The sequence below is a fragment of the Pelodiscus sinensis genome, chromosome 2 (assembly GCF_049634645.1).
Source record: "Pelodiscus sinensis isolate JC-2024 chromosome 2, ASM4963464v1, whole genome shotgun sequence".
NCBI classification, from domain to species: Eukaryota; Metazoa; Chordata; order Testudines; family Trionychidae; genus Pelodiscus; species Pelodiscus sinensis.
The window spans coordinates 156,086,236-156,102,164 of NC_134712.1; the positions used below are offsets into that span (position 1 = coordinate 156,086,236).

A 15,929-nucleotide genomic window follows, 5' to 3' on the forward strand; every position below is an offset into this window, starting at 1 on the left:
ATTTTAGCCTGTTTTAACCAAGTGGCTGCTTTAGGTCATGTCATCCTGCAGTAAGAGGCCAGAAACATTGTGGTTTTTCCTGTGATTACAAAGAGTCTTTTTTTTCTTTTCAGTAAAGCCATGATGGACCTGTTGGTGGATTTGTGCAGCCGGTACCACTTGAATCCGGCTCACCATACTCTAGAGCTGAAGTCTTGTGGAATGCAACCTTTGAGTTATAAGCCTAATACTTTGATTGGGGCACTGGATGTACAGACGGTACTTCTGAAGGAGAAAGTTCCTGAAGGGAAAACAAAACGACCTCCACCTAGGATCCCTGAGGTTAGTACTGCCTGCCATTAGAATCATTCTATGGGATCATCATTATACTAGTTCAGGGAAGAGCAAAAAACCTGAGGCAGTTCACTAAGGTTAGCCCCTGTCAGGCCACCGGTGCTTTATTTACCTGCGCGTCCACAGATATGGCAGCTTGCAGCCACACATTGCTGTTCCTAGCCAGTGGGAGCTGAGGGAAGCAGTGCTGACCAGGACATCACTTCTCACTTGCCCACCCCTGCACTAGTATGACTTCAAGCAGTGATGCTGATACTCCCCGTTGCACCCATTTTGAGGTGGGTTTTTTAAAATTTTTAAGCCAGGATGGGTTTGGTTTGTGTACAGAACAATGTAGTCATCTGTTAAACTGGTAATGCTACTATTACTCAGCCTGGATTTTAGTAATCAATTTAAATATAGTATTTAGGGTAGATTAGGCCATTGTGATTCAGAATCTGAAAGGACATTTATGAAATAAAATGTTTAAACAGAAAATAATCTAGGGATGTTAAATTTAGATTAACTAATTGAATAGTTGATGAGATTTCCATCGACTATTTGATTAGTCAATAAGGGTTCCTTTGCCTTTGAAATGCACAAGCGGGCATTTCAAAAGCAGAATCGCAATAGAACCGACGCAAGCAGAGCCATCTTAATTCCCCACTTGCGCTGTTTCCCACTGTGCCTCTACCTCCCCTGCGCTCCATGGAGACAGTGCTGGGGGAAACCAGCGTTTAAGCAGGTTCCCCCCAGAACTGGCTCCTGATTCCCCCCTTTCTGCCTCTCTTTGATAGAGGCAACAATGGGGGGGGAAGCGACTAGTTGACTATCTGATAAGTTTATGGTTATCGGATAGTTGACTAATTGCTTACATCCCTAAAATAATCCCTAAAGTGTATTTTAAGATATTTCACCCGTTTCCTTTGTGTTGTGACTTTGCACAGATAATGTACATGTAAAAGTTCTTAAAATAAATTGAAAATTTTATCATCTGGGAGAGATATGGAGCTAGCTTTTTTCTAAATACTTACTTTTTCTGTGAAGTTTAAACATTAATGGAAATTGGTGCATCTGATCTCATTAAAATATCTGTGAAGGAACTACTTGTGCATGCTGACAAATTGCAGTTAAAAATATTCAGCGCTCTGGCCACAGCACCTTTCCCCTGGTCATATATAGGCACTGTGGGCAGGGGCATGCTGTAAGAAGAGCTGTTCTTCACCTGGAGAATCCTTACTTGGTAAGATCCCTTGGCTTGACCCAGTGTAACCCACAATATGGGCTAGTATTGCCTCTCCTTCTGCTCCTTGAGTTAAAATCGTTGTTTCCCAAAGATCTGGTTTTGGAACAGATTAACCCCCCCACACACACCACCACCCCCACCATTTAATTAACTTTACTTTTCACTCTTTCTCCACTTATTTTACAATCGGTGCTTTGAATGCAATTCAAACATGTGGATGCTTATTTACAGTAGGATTCCTAATGCATGATTGCCTTTGAGTTTGCTCTTATTGGCCTCTTTGGAGAATCCCTCCCGGAGAATTTTTAAGTTCCTGTCCAGTTGTGAGTTTCCCCATGTGAGTCACCAAGTTTGCCTTGGAAGGATCAAGGCAAAATAAAATCTTCGCTCCTGCTTTATGTCACTGTAAAGCAGGGGTGGCCAACCGGCGGCTCTTTGATTACAAAAATGTAGCTCCTTTTGGTACCACTTAGGCTGGCCACTCTGCACAAGGTGCCCCAGTGCCTGCTCACGGCCGGGCTGCTCTACACTGCATTCCAGCACGAGTTCATGGCCAGCTGCTCAGTGCATGCACCTAGAAGGAGACACATATGGCAGTAGCAGCGGTGGCTCCAGCTCTTGGACCTGGACATTATGTTAGAATAGGAGGGGGATTGGGTTAGAGCGGGAAGGGTGCCTGGCTCTGGGGAAGGGGAGAGGAGGGGGATTGAGTTAGATGGGGGGGGAGGGGTGCCTAGCTCTGGGGGAGGGGAGGGGATTGGTTTAGATTAGGGAGGGCGGTACCCACGGCATCCCAGCCAGCATGTCTCAAGGCTGGCCACTCAGCGCACATGCCCCAGCGCCTGGAGGGAGATGCACATGGCGGTAGCAGCAATGGCTCGGGGATCTGGGCATTAGGTTGGTGCCCAGCCGGCAGCTTGCTCAGCACCCCAATCCTCCACCTGACCCCAACACTCCCCAGCTTGGAGCCCCCTCCCTGAGCCAGCACCTCCTTCTCTACTTCCTCCTGCACCCAAATTCCCTCCCAGGGCTTGCACCTCACACCCCTTCCCACACCCAAATCCCTCATTCCCATCCCCAGAGCCCGCACCTTCTGTTTCAGCCCAGTGAGAGTGGCTCTTGTCTGAAATGTCCTGTAATATTATTTTTATCACTATATTATATGTACTATATATATCTACCTAGATAGATAGATAGATAGATAGATAAAAATAAATATATAATACATGGCTGGCTCTTCACACTCTATCCACCGCTGGCTCTTCACACTCTATCCACCGCTGTTTTGGCTCTTCGTCTCTAACGGGTTGGCCACCCCTGCTGTAGGGTTCGGCATGGAGACGTCCACATAAAGCCTGACTGTGTCTGTTTCCCTTGCTTCCACAGAAGTCTGTGAGGTTGGTAGTGAATTACCTGAAGACACACAAGGCTGTGGTTCGAGTGAGTCCTGAGGTGCCTCTGCACAGCATAATTCCAGCCATTTGTGAAAAGTGCGAGGTCAGCCCCGAGCATGTTGTGCTCCTGAGGGACAGTATCACTGGGGAAGAGCTGGAACTTACAAAGTCCTTGGATGAGTTAGGGATAAAGGAGCTATATGCCTGGGACAGGAAAAGAGGTGAGTCTAGACGCACGCTGTCTGCTGTGAGTTTAGCATACGCCAACAGTTGCACATGCCATATTATCAGTATTTACATCTTTGGTACTTTAAAACCAGATTTAAATAGAAGGGTGACATTCACATCAGCTTTACAGAGCTACTCAGGTTTTATAATCAAGGCCAGTAGCAGCAGCGAGGATAACAGTGCATTCAGCTGCCACCCAGGAGTCCCCAGATTGTAAATAGCGTGACTTGTTTCTGGGCATCATGCCAATAGAGGCCAACAGCTGTGAAGGAGATGATTGGCTCCGTCTAAACACAAAAGGAGGAGCTTCATTGCCTCTGAGGGCTGCTGCCAACGGGGGCACACAGGGCACTGGTGCAGTGTCCAGACGGACACTTGTGCTGTGACACAGAGAGCAAGGGAGAATTAACATGCCATCATCATGGCAGCTGATAGACATGAGAGGAACAGAAATAGACCAGGGCTTATGAGAAATAATTGCTATTAAATTCCAAAGCAATTCCTTCTGTGAACAAAGGTATTTACCCTTAACGAAGAGGAACCTACAAGGTATTTTTATTTAAAATTTTCTCTTGTGTTTTCTCTCCTCCTCTAAACAATATTCTAATGCCACCTTCCTGAATTTCAGTTTGTTCAGACAGCCCTTGGATCCAGAGAGCATAAATATTAAATGTGCTTTAAACATTCTAGGCCAACACTATCCAAACATGATTTTCATTTAAAATTGGTTTTCGTTTTTTCTCTGAGTAGTTCTTCCAGCAGAGTTGATGTCATTGTTTATTGTTTAGATAATGACACGACTGCATATGGTGCTAGACAGGCTTATTTTTTATTTACATAGTAATTTATTTATGTTGGTGTTTGGGCTCTTCTTTCAAATCCATCCATTAAATGACAGTTTTACCGTGGAATGATCTACATTTCAATGAGTTTAGGCTTTTAACTAAACAGTTTCCTTTCTCTTTGATATGGCAGGAGGCTCACAAGTCACCCACAAATTAAAGTGCCAGAACTCAAACGCTGTTTCTCTTTTATTTAGACATATTTATAGTGAAACACTTTGGAGTAGCACATTAAACATACAGTGTTTGTCCTTATAAAATGGCATATTTCATAGATCTCTCGCTAGAATTAGTCTTGGACTTGTTAAAACATTTTTATTTTAGCATTTGGACCAGAAAAGTGGCTAAGTGCACTGTGTACAATGTCGGCCCCAATCATGTCATTGTTTTTGTACCCTTGAAGAGCCCTATTGAAGTCCATGCTTGCAAACTTAGTTGCAGGATTTGGACCCTAAGACTAGTCTGTAATTTTACCCATTGCATGAGGTGATTGATGCAAGAGATTAAATTTTGTTCCTCAATTAACCATTTTATTAGAACAATAATATATTTGAGCCCACACATCTCTGCAGGTTTTATACTTTCCTGTTGCTTTTTCATTTTTATCTATCTGCCTGTCTGTCTGTCAGTCCTGAGGAATAAAAAGAAATAATTTTAGTAGAGTTTCCCCAGGGTCATCCTGCAAAAACAATATTCCCCTCAAGACTTTGCTGGTATCAAGATTGTCCCTACCCCACAGACATCACAGTGAGGAAATTATCATTAAATTCAGTGGCAATAACCTATTCCTCTGGGCTGCAGAGTAAGGTCCTTAGTCTAGTTTGTTATCAGGTGGACAAAATAGATTGCTCCAACATATTAGCTCATTAGCAGGATCTTCCATGTAACTTTGAATATGATAGTAGATATACTCAAAACTCAGACCATTTGAAGAGCAAAGTCTAGTTGAAAAATTCCTCATCTGAGATCCCAGCACTTCGTTCTAAAGTTCCACTGAGTCTATCATTAAAAGAGAAACTCTGCAACCACCTGGTTACATATTTCTCTTAGAAGTTTAAGCAGCTTTAATAAAGATAGAGAATGGACCGTGGCTTCTAATAGCAGCCTTGGATGTCCAGTTTCAAGAAAAAAATAAGACCTCTTTCTTTACAGTGTTTCAGAAGACAAATATTAACGGTTATGGATAATTTTTGTGGTTTATCAGGTGGTGTCAAAGTTAATGTGTTTTCTCTTGTCCTTCTATTGCCTGCCTTTTCCAGTTCTTCCATCAAAAACTCAGTCTGAACCTTCTCTGAGCTATAGAGGTACTGTACAACGATGCTTGGGGGAATATATTTTCCGCAAAAGGGTGTCTATAGCATGGCTTTGGTAGCATACAGAAATGTCATGGCATAAAATACTGCAGGGAATAGAGTTATTTGCATTATCTGTTTTATATCACAGATAGTAATTGTGATACAGACAGACTGCTTCACTTGCCTATATTTCTTGCCAAACTTGGAGAGGGAAAAAAATTGTCACAGAATGCTTTCCGTTAAAATGTCAATACAGGCAGTCCCCGGGTTACATACAAGATAGGGACTGTAGGTTTGTTCTTAAGTTGAATTTGTATGTAAGTCGGAACTGGTACATATTGTAGGGGAAACTCTAGCCAAACATTTCTCCAGAGCTCAGTTTTATTCTCCCACACCTCACTTCCCTCAGTCCTTTATTCTCAAGCTGAGGTGTCTACTGAGAAAAGCCGCTCCGCGTCTCCCTGATCTGCTGGGGGGGGCGCTAGCTTCGTGTCTCCCTGGTCTGCTGGGGGGAAGCAGCTAGTGCGGGGTTGCCTCACCCCGTTTGTAAGTAGGGATCTGATGTAAGTCGGATCCATGTAACCCGGGGACTGCCTGTATTTAAAAAAAAAAAAAAAAAGGTTATGCCTGTGTAGAGAACACGGGTAAACACCTGTTATCTAAAAATCTGATTATCTGGATTCATCTTAAATTCTGATATGTCCCATGATTTCAAAATTCATATATGAGCAAAATGAGAATGTTTTGATAGCCCTGGAGGCATTCAACTCATTGGAGTTTATCTATTCCTTGGTCTTGTAGGATACAAAAGAAAAAGTATAGGGTAGTGAAAACTTCTGTAGATATCAAGGATATCACAACTTGCCAGGAGGTAGAGGGCCACATTTAGGGACTGATCAATGGCCCTAATAAAGTCAGTGGGAGAACAACCTCATATTGGATCACAAAAAAAAATTATATGCACAATATTCTGATTCATATTGAGACCTTTGTGTGAAATTCTGGCCCTGCTGAAATCAGTAGCAAAATTGTTGGATTCGGTGGGGCCACGATTTCATCCCTTGAGTTTAGCGTTCTATGTCCTTATCAGCATTGTCTTCCTATTCAGAGGGTATAATATCAGTCATGAGGTGTCATGTGGACTTAAAAGGAAAATTTTGCTCTGAATTCTTGGAGGAAATACTATACATAATGCCTGAAATCTCATCTGAGTGTAAACTTTTAAAGGGACTTGTAATAAAGAGGGTTTGGAAACCTGTAAATTCACTATTGAAATTACATACTTTGGAAAACTGATCCCCGTGCGAGGACCCAGGTGCTGCCCCTGCACACAGTTCCATTGAAGTTAAGGGATCTTCTCAGATACAGAGATATGCTTATGTGCATCTGAGTGTACGTTTAGTGCAGATGATCTTTAATAAACATGCATTTCCCTGATACATTTGGGGTCAACAGCTCCCAACCGTTAACTCCAACTTTGGCCTTTATTTTTAAGTATTAAAGGATGGTTTGTGCAGCCCTATTTACAATGAATCAATTCCAAACCTAAGCATGATGATAGCAATTTCAGACCAATGAATTCAGACGACGCTTAATAGTTCATACAGGAAGATACTTGGATAGTTAATTTGTTGGTATTTTTGTTGCGCTTTAGGGGCATTTTCTTCTTCAAAAGGTGTGGCGTGTGGATCTGTCTTTAATTTGTTCATCGTACTTATTCTTCTGCTATGCCTTCTAATATTTTCTAACACAAACTGTGTGCTTTTCATGACATGCAAAGAAGTTTTTCAAGAGTCCCCTTTGTCAAATGTATCATTTCATGGTAAAAAAAAAAAAAGAACAATTTAAGGTCATTTTACTTATTTTTCATATTACAAAACAAAGTAAATTTTTTTTTAACTTGTGAATTTTTTCAGTTTGTTAAAACTTCTGCTGACATCAAGGCTATTACAACATGCCAGGAGCTAGAGGCCACATTTAGGGCCTGATTAATGGCCTAATAAAGTCAATGGAAGAACAACTGCATTGGTTTCAATGAGCATTGGATCAGGCCTCTAAGGTGACAGAACAAATGGCTGATCTGATATGTGAGGGAACTAACATGAATCAGAGTTAAGGGGTCAGAGTTGTTCAACTGGTGTATTGAATTCAGCTGCTTGAGGTCAGGATGGCCTTCCCAATTGGCTACTGGCCATGTAATGCAGTATCTCCTCATGCTGTTCATTATATCAGAAGCTGCCAATGAGAAAGTTGGGTGTAGAGCAGAGAATTTTGGGATATGCAATCACCTAGTGAGCACATGGCAGCCTGGAAAACATGGACTCTTTGGGGCTGTTTACTCATGGGCTACATTACCTCTCCCCTCAAACATCCATGGAAAGATCAAGAAAATGGTTATTAAATGGCAATACTAGTATGAGTAAAGATTGCAAATTCAGTCTCTAAAAGAGCTACCACTTCCACAGGAACAGCCACTTTTCCTATAACACAGCTTTAATTCACAACCCTCTGATGTCAATGGGAGTCTTTCCACTGGCTTCTGAAGGTCTTGAATCAGGCCCATGGGTTGTTAAAAAATTCTATTCATTTTTTCAAAGGAGCATCAGTGGGAGCGTGTGGGAAGAGGGTTGACTCCTAATATGTACTTTAAAGCATTTTCAAAGACTAAGGCCTTGTCTACACTAGGACTATTAGATTGAGTTAATTACGTTGGTTGGGAGCATTAAAAATCCACACTCTTGAGCAGTGTTTTTTAAGCTGACCTAAATCATCTGACTCTTCCATCAATCTGGTTTCTGCCTCTGGGGAAAGTGGATTACCTATTCAATGGGAAAATCCCTCTTGTCAACATAGGTAATGTCTCCACTGAAGTGCTACAGTTGCGTGGCACAGCCATGCCATTGCAGCTTCTGTAGTGTTTGATGTGGAGATAAGCCTAAATTAGTGTAGTAGTGTCTGAATGACAACTTCAGGGCTGATCTTAGAGCCCCTTATTCCTGTGCGCAATGCGTGATCCTGAGACTCAGGATTATAATGCGTCTCATCCAATACCTTTTAAAGTTAGTGGAAAGACTCCCTTTGGCTTCAGAGAGCTTTAGATCAGGCCCTAAATGAGACAGGATTTGATCCAAGTCAGGATCCAAGATCTATCATGTATATTATTTTGCCTTATGGCCAACCCTATGCACACATAACTTGTATTTCAGAAAGTAAAGGGTTAACATGGGATCATTATTTTTAAAACTCATTGGTTTTAACTACACTTTTGGGAGTGTAAAAAAAATAATCCAGTATCTTTGTTTCAGAGACAAGTCAAAATTCTTCAATAAGCAACGAAGCAACAGAAAAAGAAAAGAGAGGCTTTCTGGGATTTTTCAAAACTACTAAAAGAAGCAGCAAGGTAAGAGTTTTACAACCATTACCTATTCTATACTGAGCTGAAGATTTCTTTCTAGCTTTATTTGGGGGTGCCTTTTATTTATTTATTTTTCAAGGATTTGTTTATCTGCAAAATGGACAGTCATTTTTATCAACATATACCACAACTGTGCGGGTGGGGATGAGCTTGTCCTGATTTCAAACTCCTTTCTTTCCCTAGTGTTTGTAAACTAGGGGTGAAATAAAAACACTTTCTTGCTGTGATCTTCAAAGGATCTGAGAGAATTAAGCACTCAGCTTCCAAAGTCCTGGTCCTGTTCTTGTCTTCACTGTCTGGGTCACAAGTTATGTTCTAAGGAACCATAGCAATAAAGTGTGGAAAATACACTTTAAAAATGTAATAATCGGTTCTTTCCTGTTGCCATTTCTGAAGATAAGGTGTTTCTAACCTTTACAGAGGTCTTTCTCCAGTCACAATTCTCTTGCCTTGTATTCTCAATATTTAATTCAAGACTTGATTTAGGGTTGCCAGGTGTCTGGTTTTGAACCAGACAGTCCAGTATTTGAGCTTTCTGTTCAGGAAACAAATTGCGAAATTATAAATGTCCGTTATTTTCTAACTAAGATGTAATGTAGATTGTGATGTAACGTCAAGTGAGTCCGGTATTTTTCTGAAAACCATCTGGCAACCCTAACTTGATTTGCTGCTTGATTTTTCTGTTTCCCACGCACTTAGGTTAAGTCTGATTTGCACACACTATACACCTAGGATTAGACTGTATGCTTTAAAGCCCTGCACAGGGGCATCTCACACAGCTGTACCAGTCCTGCATGGGCTACAAGGTGCCTTATTGAACCACTCTATTGGCTAATGTGAAGGGGGTATAGCCCCCCAAAGCTCAGTTTCTGACCACCCTTTTCTTGGCCAGTCTGTTCTTGGGAATCTGCAAAGATGATTAGTACCTAATCACAAAGATGTTGTGATTGTCCATTGCATGCTGCCCTACCCCATTGCACCCAGGAGAGTCGGTAGCTATTTGGCCCTTGCCCTTCAGTATCCGTTTTATGTGAGCTCATCTTTTCCTTTCTCATGCTGTATAATTCCTACATGTGTGTTTGGGTTTTTTTTTTTCCTGCTGCTCCTAGGTGTGTCTGTTTCTCTGGCCTTGCCTAGTTTTGACGCTTTGATCTGGCGCAATTATTCCTTGTTTTGTTTGTTTTCATGTTGGTGTAGGATGCTTGTTTGTATTGCAGACAGAAGAGCATTTGAGGATGGACGGTGACTATGGGGATGAGGATGGTTTTAATTCTGCAACTGCTAGTGAAGGGAGCTTGGATGTAAGTACTAACATGGCTTATAGCTGCCCATGCCGCTGCTGCTGCCCCCTTAGACTCTGCAGTTCAGCTCAGCAGAAAATATTCTAGGTGCTTGACTAAAAAAAAAAAAAAAAATTAAATGCAGTAGTGCACTTTATGGTGGGGTTGCCATATTGCTTGGATGTCTTAGCACACAGATCAGGCTTTTCTGACCACCTAAAATGCAACACAATGTCTTCAAATAACCACCACCTACCCCTGACTTCAGTGTAGCCGGGTATTCATCCAAGGACTTCAGTGATGAACTGTATTCAAATACTAAGTTTCTTTTGTGGCCTAGTGCACTCCTTTTTTGTCTTTCAGTGTGACTCCAAATACTTTTATACTTGAATTTTTGCTTCTGTGTTTAACATTAGAAATATCCGATCCTCATTCTGTGGGATGAATATGGCAAGATTTTTGGAGAACCTAGACACCCACTGATTATATCAGATATCAACTAGATGCTCACAGTTCTCACTTTTTGGCCTTATAATCTATTAGCTAATTATTAATCTCGATAATTACCTTTATATTGGATGACTTTTCAAAATCTTTGGAAGACCATATTGGTGACATCTCAGGGTAATTGAAATGTGAGCTCCTTAGTGAGATAGGAAGGTATGTCTAGGAAGGTGAGGCTGAGGCTGAAATCATGCAGCTCAGTGGCTGAGAGGGGGTGGGGGTGGGGAAGAGTGTCACATAATTTGAGGTAGGAACAATGATTGCCAATTCCAAACTGGGGACAGTCGTGAAAAAGAGACCAAGGCAGGAGGAATGGATGGAGCACATGTGACAGGAGTGGGTGGATATTTCGTTTGAAAGCCATAGTTGAATAAGTCCAGAGAGAATTTTCACAATCACATTTTCACTACAGAAAAAGTAGTGATGGTGTTACAAGATAGTTGGGATATAGGCCATGTCTTCACTTCAAAAAGAAGTAAATATGAAGTTCTAGTGGAGGCAAGGAACAGGTGGTTTTTATTGTGATGTCAGTAATCAAGAGTAACATCTGGATAATGCGTATCTGTGCCTTGTCTACACAAGGAGAAAATTATCTGGCTTTAAAATACACGGTTTTTTTTCAATAAAGACATAGCCTAATCCCTTTATCTACACTTTCTGATGACCCTGGACGTACATCCTTACTTTTCTTTTTGTAGGGGATGTGACTGAATGAATCACAAATTGGGTCTCTTTGTGACACTGGAAGAAAAGTAGTTTTAAAAAATTACCCCAAACACTAACTATTTATTTTAAAATAACTGCAATATAACTTTAGGTACAAACTAATCTTAAAACTGGAACTTTTTTAGGACTTGTGATTAATCCTTTATTCCTCTCCTCCCCCCAAAGAGCAATTAATCTTCAAGTACAGCGTGGGTATTGTTCACTGCTTCACGCTTTTGCAGCTAGCTTTCTGTTACTTGCTATGGCTTTCATCCTGATAAAATTTATGCACATGCTGAAAACCTAAGTATGTGAATTGTTTTGCAGAAAATTAATCGAATGAGAAGTGTTGCATCTCCATCAGAACGAATATATCTGAAGCAGGTTGGAAAAGTTTCAGAAAAGAGCTGCAAGAATTAGTGGTCTGGAGGCGTGCCTTTTAGGGTGTGCTTTCCCTAGCTGAAAAAAAGATAACTAAAACATGGTAAAATCCTAGTGGAGACAAGACAGTTTGTAGTTTTAACATGAGTTAGCAGCTTGAGGTTTTCTCTTTAACTCAAATTGTTAACATAAAAACTACAAACTTCCTTGTCTTTTCCAGGGTGTCACCACTTGTATGGTAACACGAGTGAAGAATACATCTGTTTGCTTGCTGAATACCTGGCTTTAGAGACTAAAGAAACTCTTTCTCTTTGTCAAGTTAGGTAGTTTGAATTTAACCTTGCTCTACAAGCACTTATGTGGAGAGAATGTTTCAAACAGTAAGAAAGCTTTTTAATCTAGCACAAAGTCATAACGAAATCTGATGGCTGGAGGAGGAAGCTAGACAAATTCTCACTAGAGAGAGAGTACAAATATTTTACACTGACGCTAATTAATCATTTGGACAAGTTATTTACAGGTTATGATGGATTTTCCATAATTTGTTAACTTTAAAAAGAGATTAGATGTTCTTCTAAAAGATATACTGTAGTTTAGTCAGGGCTTGATGCAGGAATTACTTGTTGAAACTGTACAGCTTGTGTTATGAATGAGGTCAGACTAGAGATTCAAAATGGTCCCTCTGGACATAAAATTTATGAAAATCAAGCATCAGTGAGCTGCAGGGGATTTTTTTCTATGTAAAGGAGACGGAATTAGCCAACAACATATGTAGGCCCTAGAGCTGATGTATATGGAACCACATTAAATTTTTGTTTGTTTTTAATTTTTCCTGGGAACTCATCGTTTTTCAAGTAGATATCCTTGATGGAAGCGGAACTTGATTAATATGTATTAAGATTAATAATAATAACCTATTTTATTATATCTTTTAAACAATAGATGCCAATAATAAATTTTTTCTAATTCAATTGTTGCATAGCATGTAACATCAGACATCTGATAGAAAACTAAACCCAGTCCTGAGATAGCCAAGAGTAGACATATATAACTAATATGTCATGTTATGACCACAAACTTTGGTTTCTTTGTTTAGTTTTAAATTACTCCCCTTTTAAGGAAATGAGTTATGAAACAAACAGGCTGGCACAACTAAGAGGCTGTGGGCTCTGATAATACCCAGTTAGGAACAAGTAAGATTTGGTTTCAAAACATTATAAAAGTCTTCTTAAATATAGCTTGCCTTTTATTTTATGCTTAGTCATTATTTTAATTACTATTTATACGGAACAAGAGTTGAGCAGAGTTGGTATTATTTGTGACCTGCAGATCAGTTAATGTCCCCAAACGTAACACTTTTCCTGTGAGTCAGTGACCTTCTGACCATTCCACTGTGGCGCTAAAGGTCATCATTCAAATGTGACACAATAACCAAGCTCGTGATCACTTGTATTAAATATTCCATTGAACTTTTTGTTTAAGAATAAGGGTATTAATTCTGGTGTCCTAGCCAGACTTCAGCTCAGCCAGTTACGGTATACCTACCTGTCTTCCTGCCTAAATGTCTGCATTTTCAATTAAATACAGTATTGCTCTTCATTACATATCCCAATTTATCATATAGTATTGCCTTGTTGAACAGTTGCAGTGCCATACCATGGAGATGGATATTTCACTAGTGAGTGAAATGATCATATATAGCTCCTTATGGGCTTGACTCTGAAACCCTTAATCATATGGAATAAGAATCTACTCCACAAATGGTCCTATTGAAGTAAAATACTTATTGATATGAGTGAGTCAGCTCTAAATGAGACACAATATGGGATCCTAATAGGGATGTTAAATTTAGATTAATCAACTAATCGAAAAGTTGATGGAATTTCCATCAACTACTCGATTAATCGATAGGGGAACCTCTGCCTTTGAAATGTACCAAGAACCCTGCCAGCTCTTGCTACATTTCAAAGGTGGAAGCGCTGCCAGTTCCTTGCTGCGCTCCTGCCCATCCCCACGTGGGCTCCTGCTCCCCCCCACCTTGCTGCCTCTTTCTGATAGAGGTAGCGGGGGGCGGGGGGAGAGTGACTAGTTGACTCACTAGTCAACTGTCTGATAAGCATATACTTATTGAATAGTCAGCTAGTCACTTACATCCCTAGATCCTATAGGCTGAGAAGTGTTATGTAAATGGAAGTTACTATTTTTCTCAAAATGCCTACCATTAGATGTTTACTATAATTCCCTGTATAATTCCCTTCAGAGTTCTTTGGAATTCTGTGTCATCCTCAAGGCATTTTGCCTTGCCCTAGAAAGAGCATGGGTTTCAAGTGCTGGGCCATTGGGGTGAACAGGTGCCAGAAGACAGGCAACCTGGTGTGTGCTCTCGCTCTGCAGAGAGGAACTATCTTCCATCATTCTTCAGAGATTTCCTTTTGGGTGGCACAAGGAAAGTCAATGGTGGGAACTTCATCCAGCCTTGTTTGCCAGAGAAGAGGTCATTGCTGTGCCTTGCCTTTTCAGGGAAGACAGAGGAAAAGAGGGTTTGAAAGCTCCTGGTTAATGCGCTTTCAACAGCAGATCTCTGTCTACAGTACTCACATGGCCCGCATTATCTGAGCCCCTCATACTCTTTAATGTGGTGATCCTCAGAGCACTCCAGTGAAGTGGGGGGAGTACAGCTGTCTCCATTTTACATATGGGGAACTGAAGCATTGAGTGAGTGATTTGGCTATGGTCAGACAGTAAGTCTCAGGCAGAAGAGGAAATTAAACACAGCTGTTCCAAATCCTGGCCACTCTTCCTCTCTAAATCAGTGGTCCCTAGTCTCTTTCCCATTCTGAGTTGTAGGATAAATGACAGTTCTGGCGTATGAGAGTCAAACAGTATGCAGAAATGGAACACAACTCCGCATAATGAGAGGTGTTTGGAACATACTCAAGCAAAGATTATATATTCACCTTAACATCATTCAGTGCCACGTTTATACAAATTTGTTTTTTAAACCACCCATTAATTCTCTTTGAAATCAATGGGGAGGGAGGAATCCTACCAACTAACCAAGAAAGAACATTTATTGCTGGCATCAGTAAAAACTAAGGGAGAAGGAAGGCATAATCTCACAGACACAAAATGTAGAAAAAGGGAGAAAAGAAAATTTTGCTGAGTGGTCTATAGCACCCATTAAACCAGTGGTCCCCAACCTTTTGAGGTTGTCGGGCGCCAGGGGGCGTGGCCGTTTGCCCGCCGGGCGCCAGGGGGCGGGGACACTTGCGCGCCTGGGGGCGCCCCCCCCCCCATAGCTGCGCGCCTGGGGGCGGCCCCCCCCCCCATAGCTGCGGGGCCGGGGCCCCCCCATAGCCGCGCGCCTGGGGCCGGTGCTTCCCCCCCCCAAAAGCGCCGCGCGCCTGGGGCCGACGCTCCCCGCAAGCACCGCGCCATGTGCCCGGGGCCAGGCCAGCCCCGAGCACCTGGCGGGTGCATGCAAATGCCCCCGCGGGCGCCATGGCGCCCGCGGGCACCGTGTTGGGGACCACGGCATTAAACACACGGCTTAATTATAAAAGTAAAAGTTTCTAAAAGAATAATACAGAAATATGTTCCTTAATTTTTCTTTTTGCGAGCTGGAGCTGTCAGCTTGGTGCAATACGAAAAAATAGACCTGCATAGGCCTAATATGGTGCCTTAAAAAGCACTAGTGAAGTCAGTACAGACTAAAATGTCACACCCACAATGACTTGTTTCTGCTGGTCTATATACTGTGCACTGAAATGTAAGTACAGGGTGGCCCTCTCTGGTCCGGCACCCTTGGGACCTGAGCCGTCCCAGACCAGGGAATTTGCCAGACCAGGGAAGGTAAAGGCTCGCCTGTTGGCTATCCCGCTGATGGCTCCTCTCTGGGACTCCGAAGGCTGGGGCTTTCCACCCTGATAAAACTTGGGGGGGGGGAGGGGTATATATGATAAATCAGACTCTTGAAAGGGGTGCAGTAGCATGGAAAGGTTGACAACCACTGCTCTATTCAGAAGGATTGTCTTTCAGTTGGAATTTAGAACAGCCTGAAAGAAACAGGAATATAGAGTAATTTTTACCACATGGTGTCACTGTCGGCCAAAGAACAGCTGATCTAAATGAAACCTGATACTCCTACCAGCAAGAGCTAAAATTAGCTATGTTTATTTTGGAGGGTCTTAATAGTTTCATAAATCATAAAAAAGAAACATATCCCAAGTGCTGAATCACATATATCTCTAATGTGGAATTTGTGTATTTTATAAATCAGTTTAGAAAAAAATACTTAATAAAAGCAAAGCCAGGCATTTTGTCAGAG

General features: G+C 41.6%; 1 protein-coding gene across 14 annotated transcripts in view; it reads left to right on the forward strand.

The window, feature by feature from the left end:
• Positions 1-15,929, forward strand: part of COBL (cordon-bleu WH2 repeat protein) — a 229,204-nt gene that overhangs the window by 84,375 nt on the left and 128,900 nt on the right. For 9 of the 14 annotated variants that reach the window (XM_075921663.1, XM_075921658.1, XM_014580203.3 and 6 more), the window contains 5 exons: positions 114-321; positions 2,945-3,173; positions 5,282-5,326; positions 8,623-8,717; positions 9,950-10,033. In XM_075921663.1, coding sequence (XP_075777778.1) covers positions 114-321; positions 2,945-3,173; positions 5,282-5,326; positions 8,623-8,717; positions 9,950-10,033 — 661 coding nt within the window. The other 5 variants (XM_025178086.2, XM_075921659.1, XM_075921664.1 and 2 more) reach the window with 5 other exon arrangements.